A 21026-nucleotide genomic window follows, 5' to 3' on the forward strand; every position below is an offset into this window, starting at 1 on the left:
GCCGAGCCGGGGACTGGGAGAAGACGACTCACACGGACGTGTGGGAGCGAACCCGCTCCGGCCGCAGCCGCAGGGGAAGCTCCTCATCCCCAGGAGACGAGCCCCCCACAGCCGCCGGCGGGTCTCGCTGCCACACGAACCATCCCCGCTCCCCGCGATGCTCCTACGGGAACCGCCAGCACCAGTAACGAACTTCACCGGGAAGGAGTTTCCCTGGATGCGAACCCTGATTACAGGAATGAGCCCGGGAGGGGCGCGAGGGTCTCCGGGGGATGGCCGTGGCCGCGCACTTACCACCTTGCCCAACTCCATGGCGGGGACTCGGGGCTCGGTGCGGGCTCAGCGCGGCGCGGCGGCAGCGCCCATGGCGGCGGCCCCGCGGGGCGGCGGCGCTGGAAGGTTCTGCCGGGCAGCGGCGGCGGAGAGGGCGGGGCGGGGGCGGGGGCGCGGCGCTCGGCCGGAATAACAAAGGAACCCTCGGGGGGCGGGCACGCCGGGGGGGCGTCCCGCAGAACCGCCCGCCCACCCTCCCTAGCCGCGCCCGCTTCGGGGCTGCGGCAGAGCGTAGGAGTGGATGACGGCCAGAGGGTTCCCGGGTAGAGAGCTTCGCATCCCTCGGCACAGCCGCCTCAGCCCTGCTGCCCTACGACTAGATGCACGACCCCTACCCGAAACCCTGCCCCACTGCTAGATCTGCTGTCCCATCCCTGGCCTCCTGCCCCATTCCCTGCCTCATCCCTTGTACCATCTACACCCTCCTGCTCCATCCCCTGCCCCACTGCCTGACCCTTTCACTGCCTGACCCCTCTCTTACTCCCTGTCAGACTCCCTACCCCTTTGTCTGTCCCGTCGTCCATTCCCTGTCAGCCCCTCTGCTCCATCCCCTGCCCCACCTCCTGCCCCATCTCTGTGCCTCGGGGTGAAGCTACACCAGTGGGTCTGTCTGGCACCTGTGCAGAGTTCCCTTGCTCCAGAGCCTATTCGGCTGCTAGCATCTTGCTTCCAACAACAAGAGCAATTAAACCAGCGTGGTAACAAGCCCCTGGCTGAAGTCAGTCCCACAGGCAGGCAGGGACGGCTCACTGACCACCATGACCACCCCATCGAGGGACAGGAAAGCGTCCAGGCAGGAGGATTTTGGTTTTTCCTAGCTCCTCCTTGTGCTCAAGGAATATTTTCTGATGGGAAGGCACAAAAGAAACCAACTAAACCATTCTTCTATCACGCAGTGAATCTCCTAAAAGCGACCCCAAAGCACTGCCAGGGCCCTTGGCTTGTCGGCGGAGGAGATGCTTCAGGGCCCGAAGAAAAAAGTGCTGCTGTGAGGCCAGCCCAGCCAACATACTAATCCAACACACTAATCCCTCGGGATTACTGCAGTCTAGTCACGGCTCAGCCACTTACTCTGGGATGATGGTTTGGCCTCTCCTAATGAGATAACAGCATCCCACATCCCCAAGGAGACAGAGCCCTGCCACCCCTGCACTCTCCCAACACCCAGCTCCACAACCACCCATTTCATCCCAGTGTTGGGGGAGCTTTTAGGGTCAAATCCAGGTCGTGTTTTTATCAGGTGGTTGATAAAGCCCTGTGAGATCCCTGGCATGAACAGATGGATGGAGCACTCACTGCTCAGCAGCACTGCTTGTCTCGAACAACACAGCTCACAGGTTTATGCTGGACTAAATGTGTTTTGCAAGAGCAGATGGTTTCAAGCAGCAGCCAAGTTCGTTTGGGAGCAGACGCTGGATGCTGCTCTGAGCCTGGGAATGAGTACAGATCAATGCTCTGCAATCAGGGCAGGCACCTGCCCATATTGGGGGTACCTGCTCCTGTCACAGGTGCCAACATGGGGCCAGGTTTTGTGCCCTTCCCCCATTGAAGCCCCACAGTGAGTGACTACCTGCCATGTTCTCAACATGAAAAGTGAGAGCTTGGATCCTCACTGTGCAGCCCACCCCCCAGCATAGCGTTCCCCCCAGCTTAAAGGGATCCTGGAAGCAATTGATTCCCCCTTAGCTGGGTTTAGCATCACTCTGAACTCAGTGCCACAATCACTGCTGCCCCAGGATATGCTGGAGGCGCAGTCCAGGATTTCCAGGGCACCATCTCCAGAGTCACCAAGAAGCCAAGCCACAGCTTCCAGAGGCCACAGTGCTGCAGTTAGTACTTGGTCATCAAGTATTAATGGCTTTGCATGAAGAGACCTTAAGGCAGGTATGCAAAGAGCACAGCCAAAACCAAAGAGGATCTGGACTAAACCCAGTCCCTCCCACATGCACAAGACGGATGGGACTTTCTCTACAATGCCACCTGCTTGGAAAATAGCCTCTAAAATAATAAGCAGGATACATCCATTTTTTCATAGTTAGTGGTGACATGCTGTTATGCTACTATGCTACTGGAACCTGCCTGCAACAATTCCAGACAGCCCACCCCCACTCACAGGCTTTGTGCTCCCAAGCACCCCTGCTCAATCCCCCAAATTAAAATCAGCTAATCATCATTAACCTTATTTTTCCAAATCAAGCTTTCAGACCAGCTCCCCTCTGAACAAAGTGCTCAGCTCAGGGGGAAGGTATCCAGAGTCTCCTGCAGAGTCAGGACATCTAAGTACTTGAGGCGATGGCTGCAGTGTTCCTCATGGCTGAGCTGCTCCAGCTGGCAAAGTCCAGAGTTTGAACACCACCAGGAAGCACTTGGGGCAAAGGCAGAGAGCTCCAAATTCACCTGGCTTCACATCATGGGTGGGGGGGTGGGGCTTCAGCCAGGGGGCAAAAATCAGAGCCAAGGCAGCTTGAAGAGAAAATCTGGAAATTAACTTAAAAGCAATTTTGGGGGAGGGGGGGAGTGGTCCTCGGAGCAAAGGGAAATCCCATTTTCAGAGAAGCCAGGAAAGCTGGAAGCACCAAGCAGGAATGACAGCACCCAAACAATCCAGGGCTCCAGAAAGGCTGGTGCAGCCTATGGGGATAAATCCCACCATTTCGGGGATCCACTGAGGTGGAAGGAATTTCAAGCTCTTCCCAAGCGAGTTCCTTGCTGTAGTTCACTGCATCACTGTGAGGACACAAGGGTGAAGAGGCATTCCTGGCCCCAGGGTGCTCTTGGGTTATTCCCAGGCTCTCATGAAGAGCAGGGGATACACAGAGTATCCCAGTCAGATGTGCAAACACACATGCTTCATCCCAGGCTCCAGCAAACCTCTCCTAGGGCTGCATCCTATGTGAACAATTTGGGATGCACTTGCAGAGGCCCTAGCAAGCCTCTCCAAGTGGGATGGAGGGAATTAGGAGAGATGCACTGATGGGGCTGCTGCACAACTGCAGAGCATCACAGGCACTGCCTCCACCGGGGGAGCCTTTCCCACAGGGAAGAGGGAAAGCAAAATGAGGGCTGCTTCCCTGAAGAACCAGGGGGAGGCAGCTCCTTGCTTCACCCTGTCCTCTGAGGGCCTTCATTCATCATCCTCTGGTCTGATCTGGAGAGGTGCAGATCCTTCCTCTCCCCCTGATTGCACTGAATCTACCTGGGTGCTTCACTGCAAGTCCCTTTCCTCCACCTTGGAAATACACTCCACCCTCCTGCAGCTCTGTGACTCTCCTGCCAGCTTCCAGGATGGGATGTGTGGTCTGGATCACGATGGATGAAAAAAGAAGAGACATTCAGCATCTTCCCCCACCTGCTGGAAGCTCTGTAAGCAGCTTTTAAACTCTATTTCAGCAATCACCTCTCATTAAAATGATGGGAATTAGGGTAAAATGTCTCAGCAAGTGTGGCCTTTTGTCATTGCAGCCTAGAGAGGCTCCTCAAAACGCTCCCTAAGGCTTTGGCTTTTACATCTCTGATTTCTATTGGAGCAAATCTCTGCCTGAGCTGATGCTCAGGATGAGAGTAGAAGTCTGGGCCAAGCTGCTCCAGGGAGCATTTACGTGTCTTTCAAAGGTCTCCTTCTCTCTTCTTTCCTCTCCGTCTGTTCATTTTACCAGGTCTAAAAATACTCCACTAAAAACCATCTTCCTCTGCAGCCGCCTCCCTCCTGGATGACTAATAATATCTGTTGCTCCTTCTTGATCTCTCTGTATTTCCCAAGTCTACCCCAAGGGAAGGAACCAAATCATGGCTCAACCAACTCCTTGGATTCAGACTCCTAAATTCATTTTCCTCAGAGAACGTTTTTTTTTTTCCCATCTCCCCCAGTGTAGCAGAAGTTTAAACCCACCTCCCCAGCTCACAATAAACTAATCCGGCTCCACGACTTACACCTGTCCAAATGCTGCTGAAGCATTGTTCTGATATGAGAGCTCCAGTATCCTGGCATTTTCAGAGCTCTAGGGAGACTAGCAGGTTCACTGGGAAAACCACCAAGGACTTGGAAAACTATTTATTGTCTTTTTTTTTCAGGTTTCAGTTTTTTCCAGCAGCTTTCCAGCCCTGGAGCACTCTCTTGGGGAATATGCTGTGGAGGCTGGGTTAGGCTGGGTTTGTTGTCTGGTCCTTGGAGCTGGATGACCAGCACTGGCTGTGCAAGGAGCTTGCATTTTAGGAGCAGGGGGTGAATGCTGGGCACTGGGAGTGTTTGGGATAGTGGGCCTTAGTGGGGAAAAAAGCCATTGCCACCAATGTGGTGACAGCAAGGTGAGTTTTTCCTCTGAGTGGGATATTAGAACACTGTAACGGCGATTGACTTTCCTGCACTGTTCCATGTCTTTCCAAAACAGATTCAACACCTGCACCAGGTATGCTCCCTACTGCCAGTACCACATCATGGATTAGTCAGGATACAGGGATGGAACAGTACTGGCAGGAACTGGAGGTGTGATTAGTTTCTCTTGACTCAGATATCACAGTACAGCCACATCCCTCAGGGCTCAGCCCACTGTGATTTTCCAAAGAGATCCATCAATGAACAACCTTTGGAAAACTCTCATGCTGACACTGCTGATGTAAAAAATGTCCCCAAATGGTCACAGTCCTGGTGAACCAGCTACTTCCAGCCTCAACCCTGCACTGCATGGAGGCAGATTTAAAGGGTATTTGGCTGCTCCAACACTTCTGGAAATCCCCCTGTCTGGCTAATGCCCAAATACCTTCGCAAATCTTTATTTAGGAAAAATATCTGCTTAGGAGCAGTGCCTAAAAAGCTCAAGGCCATTTTCAAATCTGTGTAATGCTGCAGTTTCCTGGGCATGTGAAAGTGAGAGGAAAAAGCAGATCAGGCTGAAGCAGGCACAGGGCCAGGGCTGGTGGCTGTGCCCAGGGCTGTACTGGCATGGAGTACCAGGGGTTATTTCAGCACCTAGCTCCCCCAGCTGCTCGCCACAACTGGACCAGCATGAAAAGCAGGGAGGAGAGCAGTCCTTCCACATCACCAGGAGATCCAGACGGGCTCCCAGGGCCATGGACAGAGAGGTGGGGGTGAAGCTGCTGCCAGCCCAGCAGGGAGCTGAGCTCCATTATCTCTCCGGCCTTTACAGGAAGCCACTTGGTTGAGCTGTCAATATAGAGATTTTCTTAAAAAAAAAAAAATTAAAATAGCATGACAGGTTCATGGTGCCATTATTGATCATTTGGTATTTTTAGCTCCTGTTCAATCCATCCTTGTTGGTGTTACAGCAATCACACAGCCTTCTGGAACACGGCTCAGTGGGGTTGCTACAAGGTAAGCAGGAGCTCAGAGAGCAGCAATACAATGCCAACGGGATTAAAAATGCAAGAGGGAAAGAGAGAGGTGGGATAAGCAACATCCTCCCCCCTTGCTGCTTCCAGCTCCTGTCAGTGCTGCAAGAAGACAGGTAAATAGACCACCCATCCAAACCAGAGGCAGATGAAACTCCTGTTTCCTTCCTGGTGTGTAGGGCTGGGAACCCATAGAAAGGGTGAGACTGATCTGAATGGTGCCATCAGTGGGCAGGAGGAAAGGGAGGGCATTCAGAGGGAGCTAGACAGGCTGGAGCAGTGGGTCCATGGAAGCCTCATGGGGTTCGGTCAGGCCAAGGCCAAGATCATGGACCTCGGCCAGGGCAATCCCTAGTGCCAGCACAGCCTAGGGATGTCTGCAGGGACCCCAGAAGTCTGTGAGGATAAACAAGCTCAGCATCTCTCTCCACCCATGGGGCCATTTACTCCCATCAATGGCCCCCAGCGTTGTCCTGTCATCTCTACTTGCAGGCCTTCCATGTCCTGGATCCACTGATTCTATAGTGATTCAGTGTATTCTGTCATCATTGATTTCATAAATGGATGGATGGATGGATGGATGGATGGATGGATGGATGGATGGACGGACAGATGGATTGGATGGACGGATGGATGGATAGATGGATGGATGAATGGAGACAACCGTGTAGAGGACTGGGGGATTCTGGTGGGTGACAAATGGGACATGATCCAGCCATATGTGCTGACAGCCCAAAAAGCTAAGCATCTTCTGAGACCCCCCTGAAGCTGCCTGCACCTCTGGGGTCCCAGCACAGGGCAACTATGTTAAACTGAACAAGGGTGGGGTCAGGTTAGAGATGGGGAAGAAATGTTTGACCATGAGGGAGGTAAAGGGCTGGTACAGGTGAATCATGGCAGTGGGATTTAAACCTGCACACTTACGCTCTATGTGCCAACTTGCTCATCATTGCAGATGTCTCCTGGGTCCCCTGCAGCCCCATCCTTACATGCAGATTATCTGGGAACCCTCCTAGGGAACCCCAGGCTGGCTCTTCCTTTGCACACACACATTGCCCTGCTGTGGTGTCACTTCCTTCTTGCCTCATGCTGACACCACTGAGATGAGCCAACGCACAGAAGAAGGAAACAGAGTCAGCAAAGAAGACAGCAGCAGTGGGAACTGGCTCACCCTGCCATGTCTGACCCTCACGGCTCCCTGGGCTCCAATGTCACCCACCACCTTGTAAGCCCCAAAGTTTACAGGGGTCAATGCCCCCAGCAGCTCTCCCCATCCAGGGGGATGTTTACCCCCAGCCATGAGTCCACTGACCCCCCCCCCATCAACAACCCCCAACTTTTTCCTCCTTTCTCTACTTGCAGCCCTTCGATACTTGGATCAGTGTCACCAGTGACTCAGAAGATGGTTGATAAATCATAGAATCCCAGAATGATTTGGGTTGGAAGGGACCTTAAAGCCCATTTCATTCCACCCCTGCCATGGGTAGGGACACTTTCCACTATCTCACACTGCTCCAAGCCACGTCCAACCTGGTCTTGGACACTTCCAGGCATGGGGCAGCCACAGCTTCTCTGGGCAACCACCCCTGCAGGGTAGAATTCCTCCCTAACACCCAATCCAAACCTGCTCTCTTTCAGTTTGAAGCCATAAAACACATCTCCCAGTCATTTCCTTTTAGAGTTGCCAAGTTCTGCCCTGGAGGCTTCATAAATGGGGAGCTGAGGCTTCACAAGCAGCACAGTGTCAAAACACATTCAGCGTCTGCCCTCAGGTGCCTTCCTCCCTCCCCCAAAGCATAGTGAGGCCCTTGTGAATCTCCAAACATTTGCCTTAGGTGATCCCTCCATTGCCCCATCAGAGGAATCACTTTAATTATCTGCTTTTGCTTGCCCCTTGAATTGAGACAGCAGAGCCTGGCAATGCCAAGTGTGGCGCTCAGCTCAGTGCCCAGCCCATAAGCACCTCCCAGAAGCTTCCCACACCTTCTCCTGAGCTTTATATCCCCGTGAACCCGGACAAGGGAGCAGGAGGCTGCATGGATGCTCCAGAACAGGCACACACACCTCAGCACCTCCCACAAGTCCTAAATGTGAGCAGTTTTGTTGCAGATGCATAGCAGAGGTGGAACAAAATCACCTGAAGTAAAACCACTGGATGCAATAGGCTGGGAAATGTCACAGCATGTGTTTTTCCTGCACCAGATCACATCCTACAAGGCCAGCCCCTGGCCAACCCCTGCCTGCAGCCCCCTCAGCAGTGCTGGGGCTGTGGGAGGGATATGGGTGCTGTGTCTGCCTCCAGCTAATAGGCAGCAGTCGAGGTATTTATAGGAAATATGCAACATATGTGGGGACACTTTCCAGCCCTGAGCTCATTCCTATTTAAGTGCCGTGTGGTTGCAGGGGGAGGTTGGAGCAGAGCAGGCAATGACAGTTCACAGCACTGCTGCCTCCTCCAAGTGCTCCCACAGGTTTGGCTGCTTGCTTTGGCACCAGAGCCACTTCCCAGCTCTCTCCCCCCACCCCCCAGCTACTGAGACCCTGTCCAGCTCCCCATGTCCCTAATAGCTGCTTCCCAAAAGGCTGTGGAGCCATGTGCTCTGGAGAGCTGCACATTTGCAGAGGTGCCAAGAGCTGCTCTCCCTCCCAGCAGGATCAGGGTGCCCAGTTCAGTCCAAGGGGGAAACGGTGGAGCAAATAGGTGTCCAAATGACAGCTAAAAATGACATGGTAAATTCCCTGTCTGGCATCCCCTCATATGCACCAGTGCCAGGATGAAACCCCATGGGTGAACCTTGAGGGCTGGAGCCCTTCTGCTCTGGAGCCAGGCTGGAATACCTTGGGATGTTCACTTGGAGAAGAGAAGGCTCTAGGGAGATTTTAGAGCCCCTTCCTCTGCCTAAAGGGGCTCCAAGAGAGCTGGAGAAGGACTTTGGACAAAGGCTTGGAGGGACAGGACAAGAGGGAATGGCTTCCCACTACCATAGGGCAGGGATAGATGGGATATTGGAAGAAATTCTTCCCTGTGAGCATGGTGAGGCCCTGCCACTCAGAGAAGCTGTGTCTGCCTCATTCCTGGCAGTGTCCAAGGCCAGGCCTGGGTAGAGCTTGGAGCAACCTGGTCTAGTGGAAGGTGTATCTGCCTATGGCAAAGAGTGGAGTGAGATGGTCTTTAAGGTTCCTTTCAACCCAAAACACTCCGGGATTCTCTGCTATGCAAGTTCAAGCATTCCTTGCACTCTTTTAGTAGCCCCTGCTCCCACATCCAACACCTCTCCAGTGCCTATGGCTGCTCCTGCACAGGTGATGCTCCCACAAGTGCCCCATAACTCTGCCTGGCTGAGAGCACCTGGCAAGCTGCCTGCCCCTGGGTAGAAGAGTCAGAAGGTCCTGGGGAGCCTGCATGGCTGGAGCAGCGATCTCTGCTGAGACCAGGGTGGAGCCCAAGGTGGAAAAACCCCACGCATAAAGGAAACTGTGTTTCATGTGTTATTGCCGCCTGTCTGAGATAATTGAGAAGGGAATAGCAGGCATGATTCCATGCAAAAGGCTGTAAAATCCCTTCCTGATATATAAATATTTTGTTTTCCTCATTTTCCTTGTGTGGAAATAAACACCACTGGCTGGAGCACTGCCAGCACACCCTTAGGCTCACCCAGCCCAGGGAGAAGAGTTGCACTGTCTTGCTCCAGCCAGCCCCAGCACTGAGGCTGGAGGGGCACTAAGAGCATGAAACCCAGCTCTGGGTGTGGAAAACATGCCTGTGCCTATTGGAAGCATTGGGGAAACAGATGGGAAGCACTTGGGATAAGCAGATGACAAGAAGCAGCTCCATCAGGAGCTTTTCTGGCAGCAGGAGATGCCCCCTCTGCTGGGAGCCACTGGTTCCCCATGGCATGGGGGGCATCCCCCCACAGTGGAATGGGCTGGGCGTGGATGGCTGTGCCTGCCACTCTGTCCCCTGCTTCCTCTGGCCCTATGAACAGGATCTTCACACAAGGATGAAGGTGGGAAGAGGGGTGCCTGAAGGGCTCTGCACCCCAGGGATGCCCCTTCTAGAGTTCATCAGGGCAGAGGGAAGGGCAGCCCCAGGATTTCCATGTTGTTCCAGGAAAACAGGGGGTTTAATGTGGGAGGGAAATCTCTGCTCTCGAATGCAAATCACAGGAGCACACACAATACCATTGACACTGGCAGAGGGGCATGTGGGACACCCAAACACAAGGAACTGGCTCTGGGAGACACTAAACAGACCAAATTTCCTTCTTTTCCAGCAATTCAGCAGCTGTCAGCCACTGCAAGGTCAGCCCAGCCCAGCCCAGCCCAGGGCACCCTCGTCCTCATATCCCCACCCCACTCCCCTCCCCGGCCCTGGCACATCCTCCTGCTAGACACATATTTTGCTGGGAGGTGACAGGGTTGGGTGGAGTGACACAGGGAAAAGGCTCCTGGGACACTAAAGCCACGGGAATCAGAGTGGCCTCAGTGAAGGTAATGGATGGCTAAGCCAGGCACCAGCTCGAGGACTGTGGGAACTGCACCCAGTAGTGCCGTAGTTTCCTCTGCAGAGAAAATCCTTTGTGCTCCATTGATGTTCAGGGAATTGAGACTTTTTTTTTTTTTCCCATTTCTGGATAAATAAAGAAAAACATGCAAGAAATCTGCTGTATGATATTATCAGAAACAACCCAGAGAGCCCTGAGCACAGCTTAACCACCATGACCAGTTCCTCTGCTGTACCCTGATGAGGCAGAGAAACAAATCCATGTGGGGACAATTGGAGGGAATTTCCAAATGCTGCTTCTTTCTGGAAGAGCATATTGAACCTCAACACAGGACCAGGAACATCTGCAGGGGAGAAGCAAACATCCAGGTCCTGAAACACCCAGGCTGTGGGACCAGCTGGGGATTGCTGTGGAAGGAGCTGAGTACCATCCTTACCCTCCAGGGCTGGAAAGATGGAAATACCCATGGGAAGAAGAAGGAGAAGACCTCACCCATGGCTACACACCCTGTTCATGACATGCTTGCTATTTCCCCAAGCAGAAATCACAGCACTTCCTGCTGCAGCTGGAAAGAAAGAATCCCTTGGAGGTGCTGGGAATGGGTATCTGAAATTTGCTTATTATCCAATGAAAGGGCCTGACAGGCTTCACCCCTCTGATAGGAATCCATAGTTTTTAGCATTCCCACCATGCGAAAAATTTCTTTTTCCTGCTGATGGGAAGAGAAGTTGGATTGCAACTACCTCCAGAGTTAGTGAATGCTGCAGAAAAGGACGGAAAAGGGTTAAAGTGATAAAAGATCTAACAGGGACACTGGCTAATTGTCTTTTCCATGTGATGGCTGATTAGAAAAAAGATTGGTTCAGATTGGATCCCAGATCTATTTTTCCCTGGCATATCCAATTCCCAGCTCACAGAGACGTTGATGCACACACATGGCACTCTGGAGGCTGATAGACCAGGGGCAGCAGGGACCCAAAGTGGTTCTGTACTAAAAAAACTCTCAAAGGGCAGATTGCAGCTAGGGTGTGCCCCACAATAGTATCCAGGTATTAAAGGATTAATGGAAAAGTCTAGATGTGATACAGTTAATTATACCTGCTCCTATGGGAGAGAGGAGCCGACCCCAGGAAGCTGTGGATGCTATGCCAGGACAGCTCTGTCCATATGCCCCTGCCCCAGTATAGCACCACAGCAAAAATCCCACATAATAATGGGCTGGAAACCACAGGTTTTGTCCAACAATTTCTCCTCTTTCTTTTTCTCTGTTTTTTTTTGTCTCTGCTGCTGCCAAAGCTTTGCTTCCCTCCCCATAGGCAGAAATTGCTGGATATTTAGTCTGAGCTCTTTGCACACCACTCAGAAGCTTTGGCTGGTACCTGATTGCTCCTCCACCCCCCAGACACTACTAATTCCTCAGGGAGCTCTCCTGTCAAAACAGCTGTGTTGAGGGGTGAAATCGGGGGGTTACAGAAAACACAGGCAGGGATGACACACCCCATTTGCTGGGAAAATCATCCCGAGGGGGCTCAGTGGCTGGTGTGAGGGCACTGGAAATAAGGCAAAGGAGAAAAGATCTAGTGTGAATGGAAAAGTTCTGTGCCTGTGGCAATGGGACTCTTCAAATTTGGACATTTCAGCTAAAAAAATAAAAAATCTGGAATGCAGGAGCAGAGTGCAGCCCTATTTCTAGCTGCGACTCCTCCCAGTGTGCTTGGCCTCCAAGCCGACTCAGAAATTGAAAGCACTTCTTCCCGAGCTATAAAAAGAGCTGGAGTGGGACTGCAAGAGCCAGGAAGACAAACAAGGGAGCAGTTTGCCCTTCTGTTGAGGACATGGGTAAAGCCAGGAGAGGATCTTGCTCAACCCACCTCTTAAGGCGCCCCCAAGGAAGGAAAGTTGTGGGGCATAGTAGAAATTCTAGGCTGGATCCCACCCACCAAAATGTTGTCTGTGCCATGTCCTAGGGCACCCCATGACCTCTCACCCCTCCTGTGTGAGGAGATGGTCTAGGACTGGCCCCATTCATCACCCCAACACAATTCTGGGTTCCTTGTGCTTGGGAAGGATCAAAGGTACCATGGTGATCAGGGACAGAGTATGGAGTGATGGAGTGTCCCCTGGAACCACAAGATGGAAGGAGCTCCACCAAAACGCAGCTCCCCTTTCCCCAGGCTGCTGAAAGGGTTAACAGCCTCACCAGACACCTGCTCCATGAATCCCAGCAGGACAGGATGGACTATGCGAGTTCCAGGTGACCATAAAATTCAGCAAACCTAGGAATACCCATCTTTGCCCTCTCCAGACAAGTATTTAACTCTGCAGAAGTAGCCAAACCTTGTAGACTGTTGGAACATTTCATTCCCATTAGTGAAGTGCACAAAACATTCCTGGCTGGAAAAACACCCTCAGGTCACTGACTGGGAACAGCATCACCTGAAGAGATGAGCTCTTCAATGGCTTCACTGACTTAGTGCATCAGAAGCACCTCTTCTGGCACAGCCACTTCCAGCATACACTGACTTCTTCAACATCCAGAAAGTCAAAGTCTTCCTCTGCCACTACTTCAGCATTCCCTTAAGACCCAGAAGACGTCCTCACACCACTAACTGGTGCTGTGGGACTTTTCTCCTGAGCAGTTCCAAGGGTTGTAGAGCTGGACTGGGTAGTCCATATGGAGCAACCTAAAGCTGGCACACTTGGTAACCATGGTTCAGGATGAGAGGGACAACAGATGGGACAAGAGGGCATCGCCTCAAGCTCGACCAGGGGAGGTTTAGGTTTGACATCAGAAGGAATTTCTTCACAGAAAGCATTGTCCAGCATTGGAAAGGGCTTCCCAGAGGTGGTGGAGTACCCATCCCTGGAGGTATGTAAGGAATGACTGGACATGGCACACAGAGCTCTGGGCTGGTTGACAAAGTAGGAATCAGTCACGGGCTGGACTCAATAACCTTGGAGGTATTTCCCAATACAAAGGATTCTGTGATGACCATGGATCAGCAAGATGAGGGCCAGCAGCAGTGTGACCTGCTGCCAAGCCTATGGAGATGCCAGAGTGGTGATCCATGCTTTATTCAGTGGGATGCAGAGGTTGCATTTAGTTTATTTAGAGGTGGGATGGAGAGGTTGTGGATGAACTGTGACTCCACCAGGATCAGGCTGGGGATCTAAGGGCTGTATCTGGCTTGTGTGGAAGATGCCAAGTGCTCTTTCCAGCAGTTAAAAAGAGCCTTCCTGGTGCCTGATCTTGGAGAAAGATGTCTCTGCCCACAGCAGGAGATTGGGACCAGATGATCTTTAAAGATCCTCCAGCCTAACTTCAATGTTTTGGAACAGTCTCTTAGCACATTGAGCTGCCTTTTTAAACTGCAGAATCTCAGTCCCTTCTTTGGTGGACACTTCTCCAGCTTGCCAAGCCTCATACCAATGGAGAGCATGTCCTAAAGGTTGGTTGTGTTTGTGGTTGGTGTTGTGTGATGACAATGGAATCAGCTCTGTATCTGCTGTAGAATCGGATCCTGGCCACGGCTTCCAACAACATCTTCAGGCCAACACAGGGTGTCAGTCCTAACCATGGGCTGGGCTGGGAATGTCCATCAGCTTTGTCCTGGAGTCTGTGCCCTCCACAGTGCTCAGCACTCACTCACCGATCCCCTCCTGCGCCTTAGCTGTGGAAGTTTGGTGCTCCAATAAAAAGGTGCCTTTGTTCCCACCGATGCAGAAAGTACCAGTCCACAGGCTGGGAACATTGTGGACTGAGGAAATAGGCAGCTCCAGAGTTGCTCTAGCTGTATTCAGCTCACAGGGAGGTTGCCAGGCTGGTTTGATGGTTTGGCCATTAAACTCAGGTTCAAGGGTATCTGAGGTTGCCCCAATGTGACGCACTTGAGTCTTGAGGTGAAAAAGATCCTTTGTTGCTTGGCAGTGGAGCAAACTAATAAAACCCTGCTGAGCTGTGGCTACTTTATTCCAAGATTTCCATAATTTTAGATGCTATTTTTACCTAGTCTCACTGGTAGCCAGGGGTCTCTTTGAGCCAGGTCTTATAAGCTTTTGGAGATCTATATCACACTGGAGATAGCTCAGCTACTTCAGATGGTGTAAAATTAGCAGGATGACTTCTGTGGCAGTGCTGAAAACAAAAAAGTTTTAATAAAAAGCAAAATAACAAAACTCTTTACAAAAAAAAAAAACTAAACTAAGACAAAAAGCTCTTACTCCTAATAAAACACCTCACAAAAACAATTATTTCTTTTTGTTCTCTTCTCTTCTCTTTCTAATAAATTACTTAAGTGAAACTTTTTAGTTTCTGTCCAATTAACTATCCTTAAGTTTGAAGTAAAGACCCTAAAGTCTTATGAAGTATCTTTTTACCTAATTAAAAAGAAAAACTTTTAAAATTTTTTCCTTTTTTAAAAAACAAAAAAGAATTTTATCACTCCATCAAAAAAACCACATTCCTACATGTGTGATGACACTAAATCCCAGTTTAACACTATCAGCCTGTGCCCTTCCCCGGTGGGTGTTTAGTCCTGTTGTGCCAAGTGCTTGCCCATGCAGGAAAGAGGAAACTTCCATCAGAGAAAGGGATCCTTTGGGAGAAGCAGCTTCTTTTGCCAGGGCCAGCCAGCCTGGAGACTTGCTGCTTATTGTTACCATTTGTCTCTTTTATTGGAATAAAAGATGGATGTGAGCAGCTCAGCACTCTTGAGAGAGCCTGCGGCATCGTGCTTTATCTGAATTAGTAGATGCTGGTTGGAAAATAGTTTTTTCCATGTTCTCATGGAAGTGAACAAGAATATAGAGTTTCGTATGTGCAAACTGTGTTGCAAAGTGCTTGTGCCAGAACCTCAGGGAGACCCAGGAATTGCCCCCTCTCCTCCTCAGAGCCCAGAAAACAGGGGATGGCATCAGTGGGGGGACCTCAGCAGTCATGGCCCACTGGGCCTAAAGAGCACAAGGAAAGCCTGATCACACATAGCACAGAATACTGGAGTGGTTTGGGTTGGAAAGGACCTTAAAGATCACCCAGTTCTACCCCCTGCCATGTCCAGGGACACCTTCCACTAGAGGAAGACCAGGGTGCTCCAAGGCCCATCCAACCTGGCCTTAGACACTTCCAGGGATGGGGCAGACACAGCTTCTCTGGACAACCTGTGCCAAGGCCTCACCACCCTCACAGCCAGGAATTCTTCATAGCATCCCGTATCTATCCACTCTCTGTCAATCTGAAGCTATTCCCCCTTGTCCTGTCGCTCCAGTCCCTTCACTAAAGTCTCTCTCCAGCTCTCCTGGAGCCCCTTTAGGCACTGGAGGGGCTCTAACATCTCCCTAGAGCCTTCTTTTTGCCAGGTGAACACCCTCATCTGTCTCAGCCTGCCTCCAGAGCAGAGGGGCTCCAGGCCCCAGCACATCTTTGTGGCCTCCTCTGGACTCACTCCAACAGCTCAACTTTAATTCCTGGAATTGTCCAAAGCCAGGCTGGACAGGGCTTGGAGCAACCTGGTCTCTCTCTTGGAGCACCTGGTCTAGGAAGGTGTCCCTGTCCATGGCAGGAAGTGGAATAAGCTGAACTTTAAAGGTGCCTTCCAACCCAACCCTCTCGGTGAATCCATAATAAACTATTCAGTATCTGTATACGCCTTTGAGAGAATAATTCACCTTTCTACTGTGGACTGGGATCATTTACTCTGTGATTAGCCTGGAACAGCATGCCATGTATAATTAGTCCAACCATGGGCTGGACTTGCACATCCGGGCTAAAACACCAGCTGTGCTGCCTATTTCTGCTGTCACCCAGGGAACAGGCTGTCCCCAGGAAGTTTTCTTATTTGGTGACTGCAAAATAAATCAGCCAAGCTGGTGGCAGGGATGAGGGCCAGGACCCAGCCCTTCCTCTAGCCCTCAGGCTGCTGTATGACTCCCAGCTGCTGACCCTCTGTCCCAGGTTCAGAGGGTAAGAGCCATCAGCGGGTGATGGGATGAGGATGGGCACAGAACCCAGGTACTGGGGCTTGTGCTGCAGTGCCATGTGCCAGACAGCGCTGGATCAGGCGATGCTCATCCTGGCCGCATGTCACGTACATGGGATGACGCAATGGGCTGCAATGAGCACCTTTTCCCCATCCTTGGATTCTCAATCTTTCAGCCAAAAATTGTCCCTCCTGCAGCTCCAGCCCCTGTTCAGAGTTTTTTTCTTCTGGGAGAGCAAAGCTGGGATGAGTCACCCCCTCCTCATGACAGATGCCCACATCCCACATGCCCTTCCCAACTGTTTTCACTGGACTTGGGTCACGGCCAGGGGCAGCAGAAGGGACCACACTCATTCCAGAGTCCTCTGATGGGGAATTTAGTGAAAACTCTGCTTTCCTGGCTGTTTCTCCTCAGCTCTGCAGATGGATGGAGTTAAACTGGATAAATTTCAGAAGGCAAGAAACCCCCTGCACCCCTAGCACAAGACATCCTTGGGGGGAAAGTACATGCTGAATGGGAGGGAAAGGGGTTTTTGGGGGAGCAACATCCCCCAGCATCCCCGTCTTCCCACTCAGCCACTGGTGTAATTCAGGGCAAGGTTCCCCCTTGCCACTTGGTGGTCCAAAACCATCATGTTTTCCCAGCTGCAGAAGCTCCTGGACTCAGTGGCAGTACTTTCAGCACCAAATCTATTCATCCTCCTGAGGCTTAGCTGCTTCTGGAGTCCATCCCCACATTAAAAACCATAGATATTTCTGCATCTAAAATAGATACTTCTATATCTAAAAAAAACTCCTAAACCCCTCCATCGCTGCATGCTCTAACGAGAAAAGCAGCCCCATATCTGGTACAAGGCAAACTATTTTCTTCCCTGGGGAGGGAAATAAGTTTCTAAGAGGGACTCTCTGAAAAGAGATGAGATGATTCATTACCTCACTGCTGAAGCTGCATTCAATCCCCAGCACCTCTAGCTCCTAGTAAAAGCCAGGAGACCAAAAGCATGGGGGTTCACACAGCACCAAACCCAGGAGCTCTTTTTCCTGGAGATGAAAGGGCCATGAATGAATCCCTGTACCACCCACTCCCACAGGATGGGCTCAGCTGCCATCAGCCCTCACTCCCCACAGCCAGGAGCTATTTTTTCCTGTTCTTGCTAATGTCAATATGCTTCTTTAAATATCTTTTCAGAGAGGCTGTATATATATAGCCCCACTTTGGTGCTTTGAAAGGAGCCTCATTTCCTGTGTAAGAACTGAATTTCTTGGCAAAGCTGCTGGTGGTTGCAGCATCTGAACTACAAAAATTGGGTTTTTTTTCAGTAGTAAATGGTATTTCCTTTGCAACTGTGAGTTGGACTGAGCTGGGTCTGATCTGAAATCAGCTGGGCTGCTGTGTTTGGAAGACACAGGACCATATTCCCACTTATAAGAAAGATGGGAGAAAAGGATTAACTGCATTTATGGGGCTGTGATGGCGGCCCAGAGGTGGCACAGCCCATGGGCACAAAGCTGCTTTTAACCTGCATTTGGCTGTGAAAAAGTTGAGTTCACATATCAAAAGGATTTATTAACTGACACTGAGGGAGAAAAAAAATCCATTTCATTTGCACCATTTCTCTGCACCTGGCTTTAGAGAAGGCAAGGTAGCAGCAAGGAAGGAAGCAAAACAGCTTTGCAGCCCCTGAGGGATGGCTCATACTAAGGGCATTAAAACCTTCCTGAGATGTGGCATCAGCTGCATTCAGAGTTCTGCATTTCCCTGACATGAAAATGCCACTGCTTCCCACTGGGAAATCCTTAGCAGGAGGGTCTGATATCCCCAGCACCACCCTGGGGACTCTGATGGCAGGAGTGAAGACGTAGCCAGCAATCACCTTCTGCTGCAAATATGTCTTTGCAGGGTAATTCCTGAGTCATGAATTGCTTTTATTGTTGCACACAGTCCTAAGGACCCAGTGTGTAAATGTGCCAGAGATAGTGGCAGCTGTGGGCAGTCCAAATGGTCCCTGTTGCCCTTTGCTACTCCCTGAATTTCCCAGAAAAAAACTGCAGCCAAAGAACCTAAAATGTAAGATGTTTAGATTTTCTGCAGGAATTTTAAAGAAGTGTCTCCACCCAACCCTCACCCTTGTCAGGATGGACTACCCTTGGAATTGTCCCTATGGCAGGGACCATGCTGGGCGTGCAGCCTCATTGTCTGGTATAAAGCCCCAGCAGCCATGAGCTCTGGGAAACAAACATGGAATTTCTGTAGCTCCCCCACAGCCCCAGGCACTGTCTCCACCTCATGTCCTCACCCCTGGGGCACAGCACAGACTACGGGCAGCCTGCAGTGGTGTGGGACATGATGGCTCCTGACGGAGCACAGCTGGGCACTGGAGCAGTGCTCAGGATGGGAGACACAAGAGAATTATTTGGTGACTTTGCAGCCCAGGAGATGACAACACACAACCACAATATGCTGCCTCCCTTCCACCCAAAACACACAGGGCAGGGACAAGGACCAAAGATCAGGGAATGTCCTGCTGCAACTTCAAGGGCACTTCCCTCAATTTTGATGTCTGAGCATTTTTGCCCCATCCAGTGATGGGTTTACAAAAAGAAGGAACAGGTTGGTGCAGGAAGAGCTGAGCTGTGCAACGATCTTTCCACACCTCCAGCCTTCCAGGAGTCAGCTGCTTTGCTTGGGAATGTCATGTACCACCTCTGGGAGTCTGCAGTTGCACCTGCACTGATGCCCTGCTGGCCATATACCTGCTGGGAATAAAGGGAAACATCCCATGGCAGTCCAAAACATGAGTGAAGGAGCAGGAGAGCCTGGGACATCACCTCTGGAGCATCATCCCTGTCCTGCTGAAGTCCTGTGTCCTTCCAACTCTGATTTCACCCTCAACACTTCGGCTCATCTGATTGTTGAACATCAAGTCTTTGCCAACTAGCCAAGCACAGAAGGAATTTCAGTCCTTGGCTCCATCATGGCACAAGGATGTCTGCTGTGGACAATCACAGTGTAGAAAGAGGAAGAAGTAGGGAAGGTCCCAAGGAGGGAAGATCCCAAGCACTACCCAAAGAAGACCTTCCCTGCAGAGCTCCAGCTCCAGGACATGCCCCTTAATCCAACCAGGAGAACTCGGAGGGGATGCAAACATTTATCTTAAAATATGGCAGAATTTTCACGTTTGGTGCTTTACCTCCTCTGTTGGTGACCGTTGCTGTGCCCAAAGATTTGTGCTGAGGTTGAGGTCATGAATGGTGAATCACCACGTGAAACACCGGCAAAGGGGGAACAGTCATTGCAACACTCATCCTCCCATGGCAGGGCTGCACCCAGCTCATCCTGATGGCAGCAGAACTGCAGGATTTGGTGTTCCTGTTGCTCAATTTCCTATGAAAACTATTAGCATTAACAGAAAAGGAAGAGAGGAGTCCTTGTCTGTGTCTTGTTCTCCCTGAGCTGCTCTTGCCCAGCAGGCAGCAAGGACAGCATGAAAGGAACACCACATCTGGGCATGTCCTCAGGTTTCCCACATTTGCATTCCCAGGAAAATGGAGATACTAGAACAACTGTAGGAGCAGAAGAGAGGCCACCAGGACATTTATTTGTTTGTCTGCAAGCCAACAGATGGAGGTTGTCAGGGCAGAGTTGTTGTGCAATGTAATGACCACCACGGAAGTGTCCCACCACCATGGAAGCTTTCCACCAAAAAAATATCCCATCACCGTGGAGCCACTCCAGCACCAGCTTACCACCACCACAGAAACATCCTACCACCACAGCAACATCCCACCACCAGACCTCCCCACTACTAGGGTGTCTACCACCACCACAGCTTCGTAGGGTGCTCTTGCTCTTCCAGACTGAGCTCAAACCACAGAAATTGGGCACTGCCAACCCAAGCAAGTGCTCCTCAGGCTCCCCAATGACCCATTTGGACACAGTTTCTGCCTGTTTGGGCTCTTTTAGCCCAAAATAGGCTTTGCAATGTATGTGCTGCTGCCCTGAGACAGCCAGGATTGGAGGGGAGGGAAGGAGTGTGTACATGCTGGAAACACAGGGAAATTTTTCATTTTAAAACCATTTAACAGATGAAAGTTTTCTTAAAAGAAGTCACTTTCAAAAAGAAAAAACCCCAAACCCACAAAGTTTCTCTAAAAAAAACCTCAGAAAGAAGAAGTTGGACAAAAACTGTATGACCAAGACTTAAGGGTGCCTGGCAAGTTCTCTAAACTGGAGAGAGAGAATTATGCAAAAAGAAAAAAAAAAATAGGGGAAAAAAAAAGAGTTAGAAAGGGAATTGCACGGAGCTGAAGCACAGAAAAAGGAAAAGCCATCTGGAAATTAGATGAGGAAGATGAAATCCAGCTTGTAGAGATGTGGGGAGTGGTGCTGCCCCACTGCCCTCTCCACTCGACCCTTCCCGGAAAGCCATGAGTTCAGAGGGAATCTGAGAGAGCTCCAGGCCCATAGGGCTGTTGCTGACACAAGGAGCCAGAAGGTTCCAGGAGCAAACCAGTTCCACTCCTACCTTTAGCAGTATGAATAAATAATTGATGTCTGAGGCAACCTGAGCAGGAAGGTGAGCAGAGCCCTGCACACGATCCTGCATCCAACTTCACAGCCTGGTGGGTTTTCTTCCTACAAAACTCCCTCAGACATAATCCTTGGTGTTTTTTCCATCCCTAAGCCATCTCCCACGTGGTGCTCCTACTCTGGGCTCATCCAAGTCTGCTCCCACTGGTCCCACTTCTACCCTTGCTTCCGCCTCAGTTTCCCTTCCACTCCTGCAGTAGGTCTGGACAGCTCCGCTTCACTGGTACTTTCCATCCCCAGACACGCAGCAGGGCCAAGCTGTCCCCAGCTCCCTCT

The 21026-nt window shown here is 51.0% G+C and overlaps 1 protein-coding gene and 1 long non-coding RNA gene across 6 annotated transcripts in view; both read right to left on the reverse strand.

Moving 5' to 3' along the window:
- HIP1 (huntingtin interacting protein 1) overlaps positions 1-21026 on the reverse strand; it is a 44122-nt gene that overhangs the window by 21907 nt on the left and 1189 nt on the right. For 2 of the 5 annotated variants that reach the window (XM_059865620.1, XM_059865618.1), the window contains exon 1: positions 295-431. The exons of the other annotated variants lie outside the window; for them this stretch is intronic. In XM_059865620.1, the coding sequence (XP_059721603.1) occupies positions 295-312 (18 nt within the window). In that variant the 5' untranslated portion in view covers positions 313-431. Of the gene's footprint in view, positions 1-294; positions 432-21026 lie in introns of those variants that run through there. 5 annotated transcript variants of the gene reach the window in all.
- On the reverse strand, positions 3975-19342 carry LOC132337252 (uncharacterized). Its single transcript, XR_009489117.1, has 2 exons — positions 17093-19342; positions 3975-14319 (listed from the first exon to the last, which is right to left on the reverse strand). It is a non-coding gene; the product is annotated as an uncharacterized LOC132337252 (long non-coding RNA).

The sequence above is a fragment of the Haemorhous mexicanus genome, chromosome 22 (genome assembly GCF_027477595.1).
Source record: "Haemorhous mexicanus isolate bHaeMex1 chromosome 22, bHaeMex1.pri, whole genome shotgun sequence".
Classification (NCBI taxonomy): Eukaryota; Metazoa; Chordata; class Aves; order Passeriformes; family Fringillidae; genus Haemorhous; species Haemorhous mexicanus.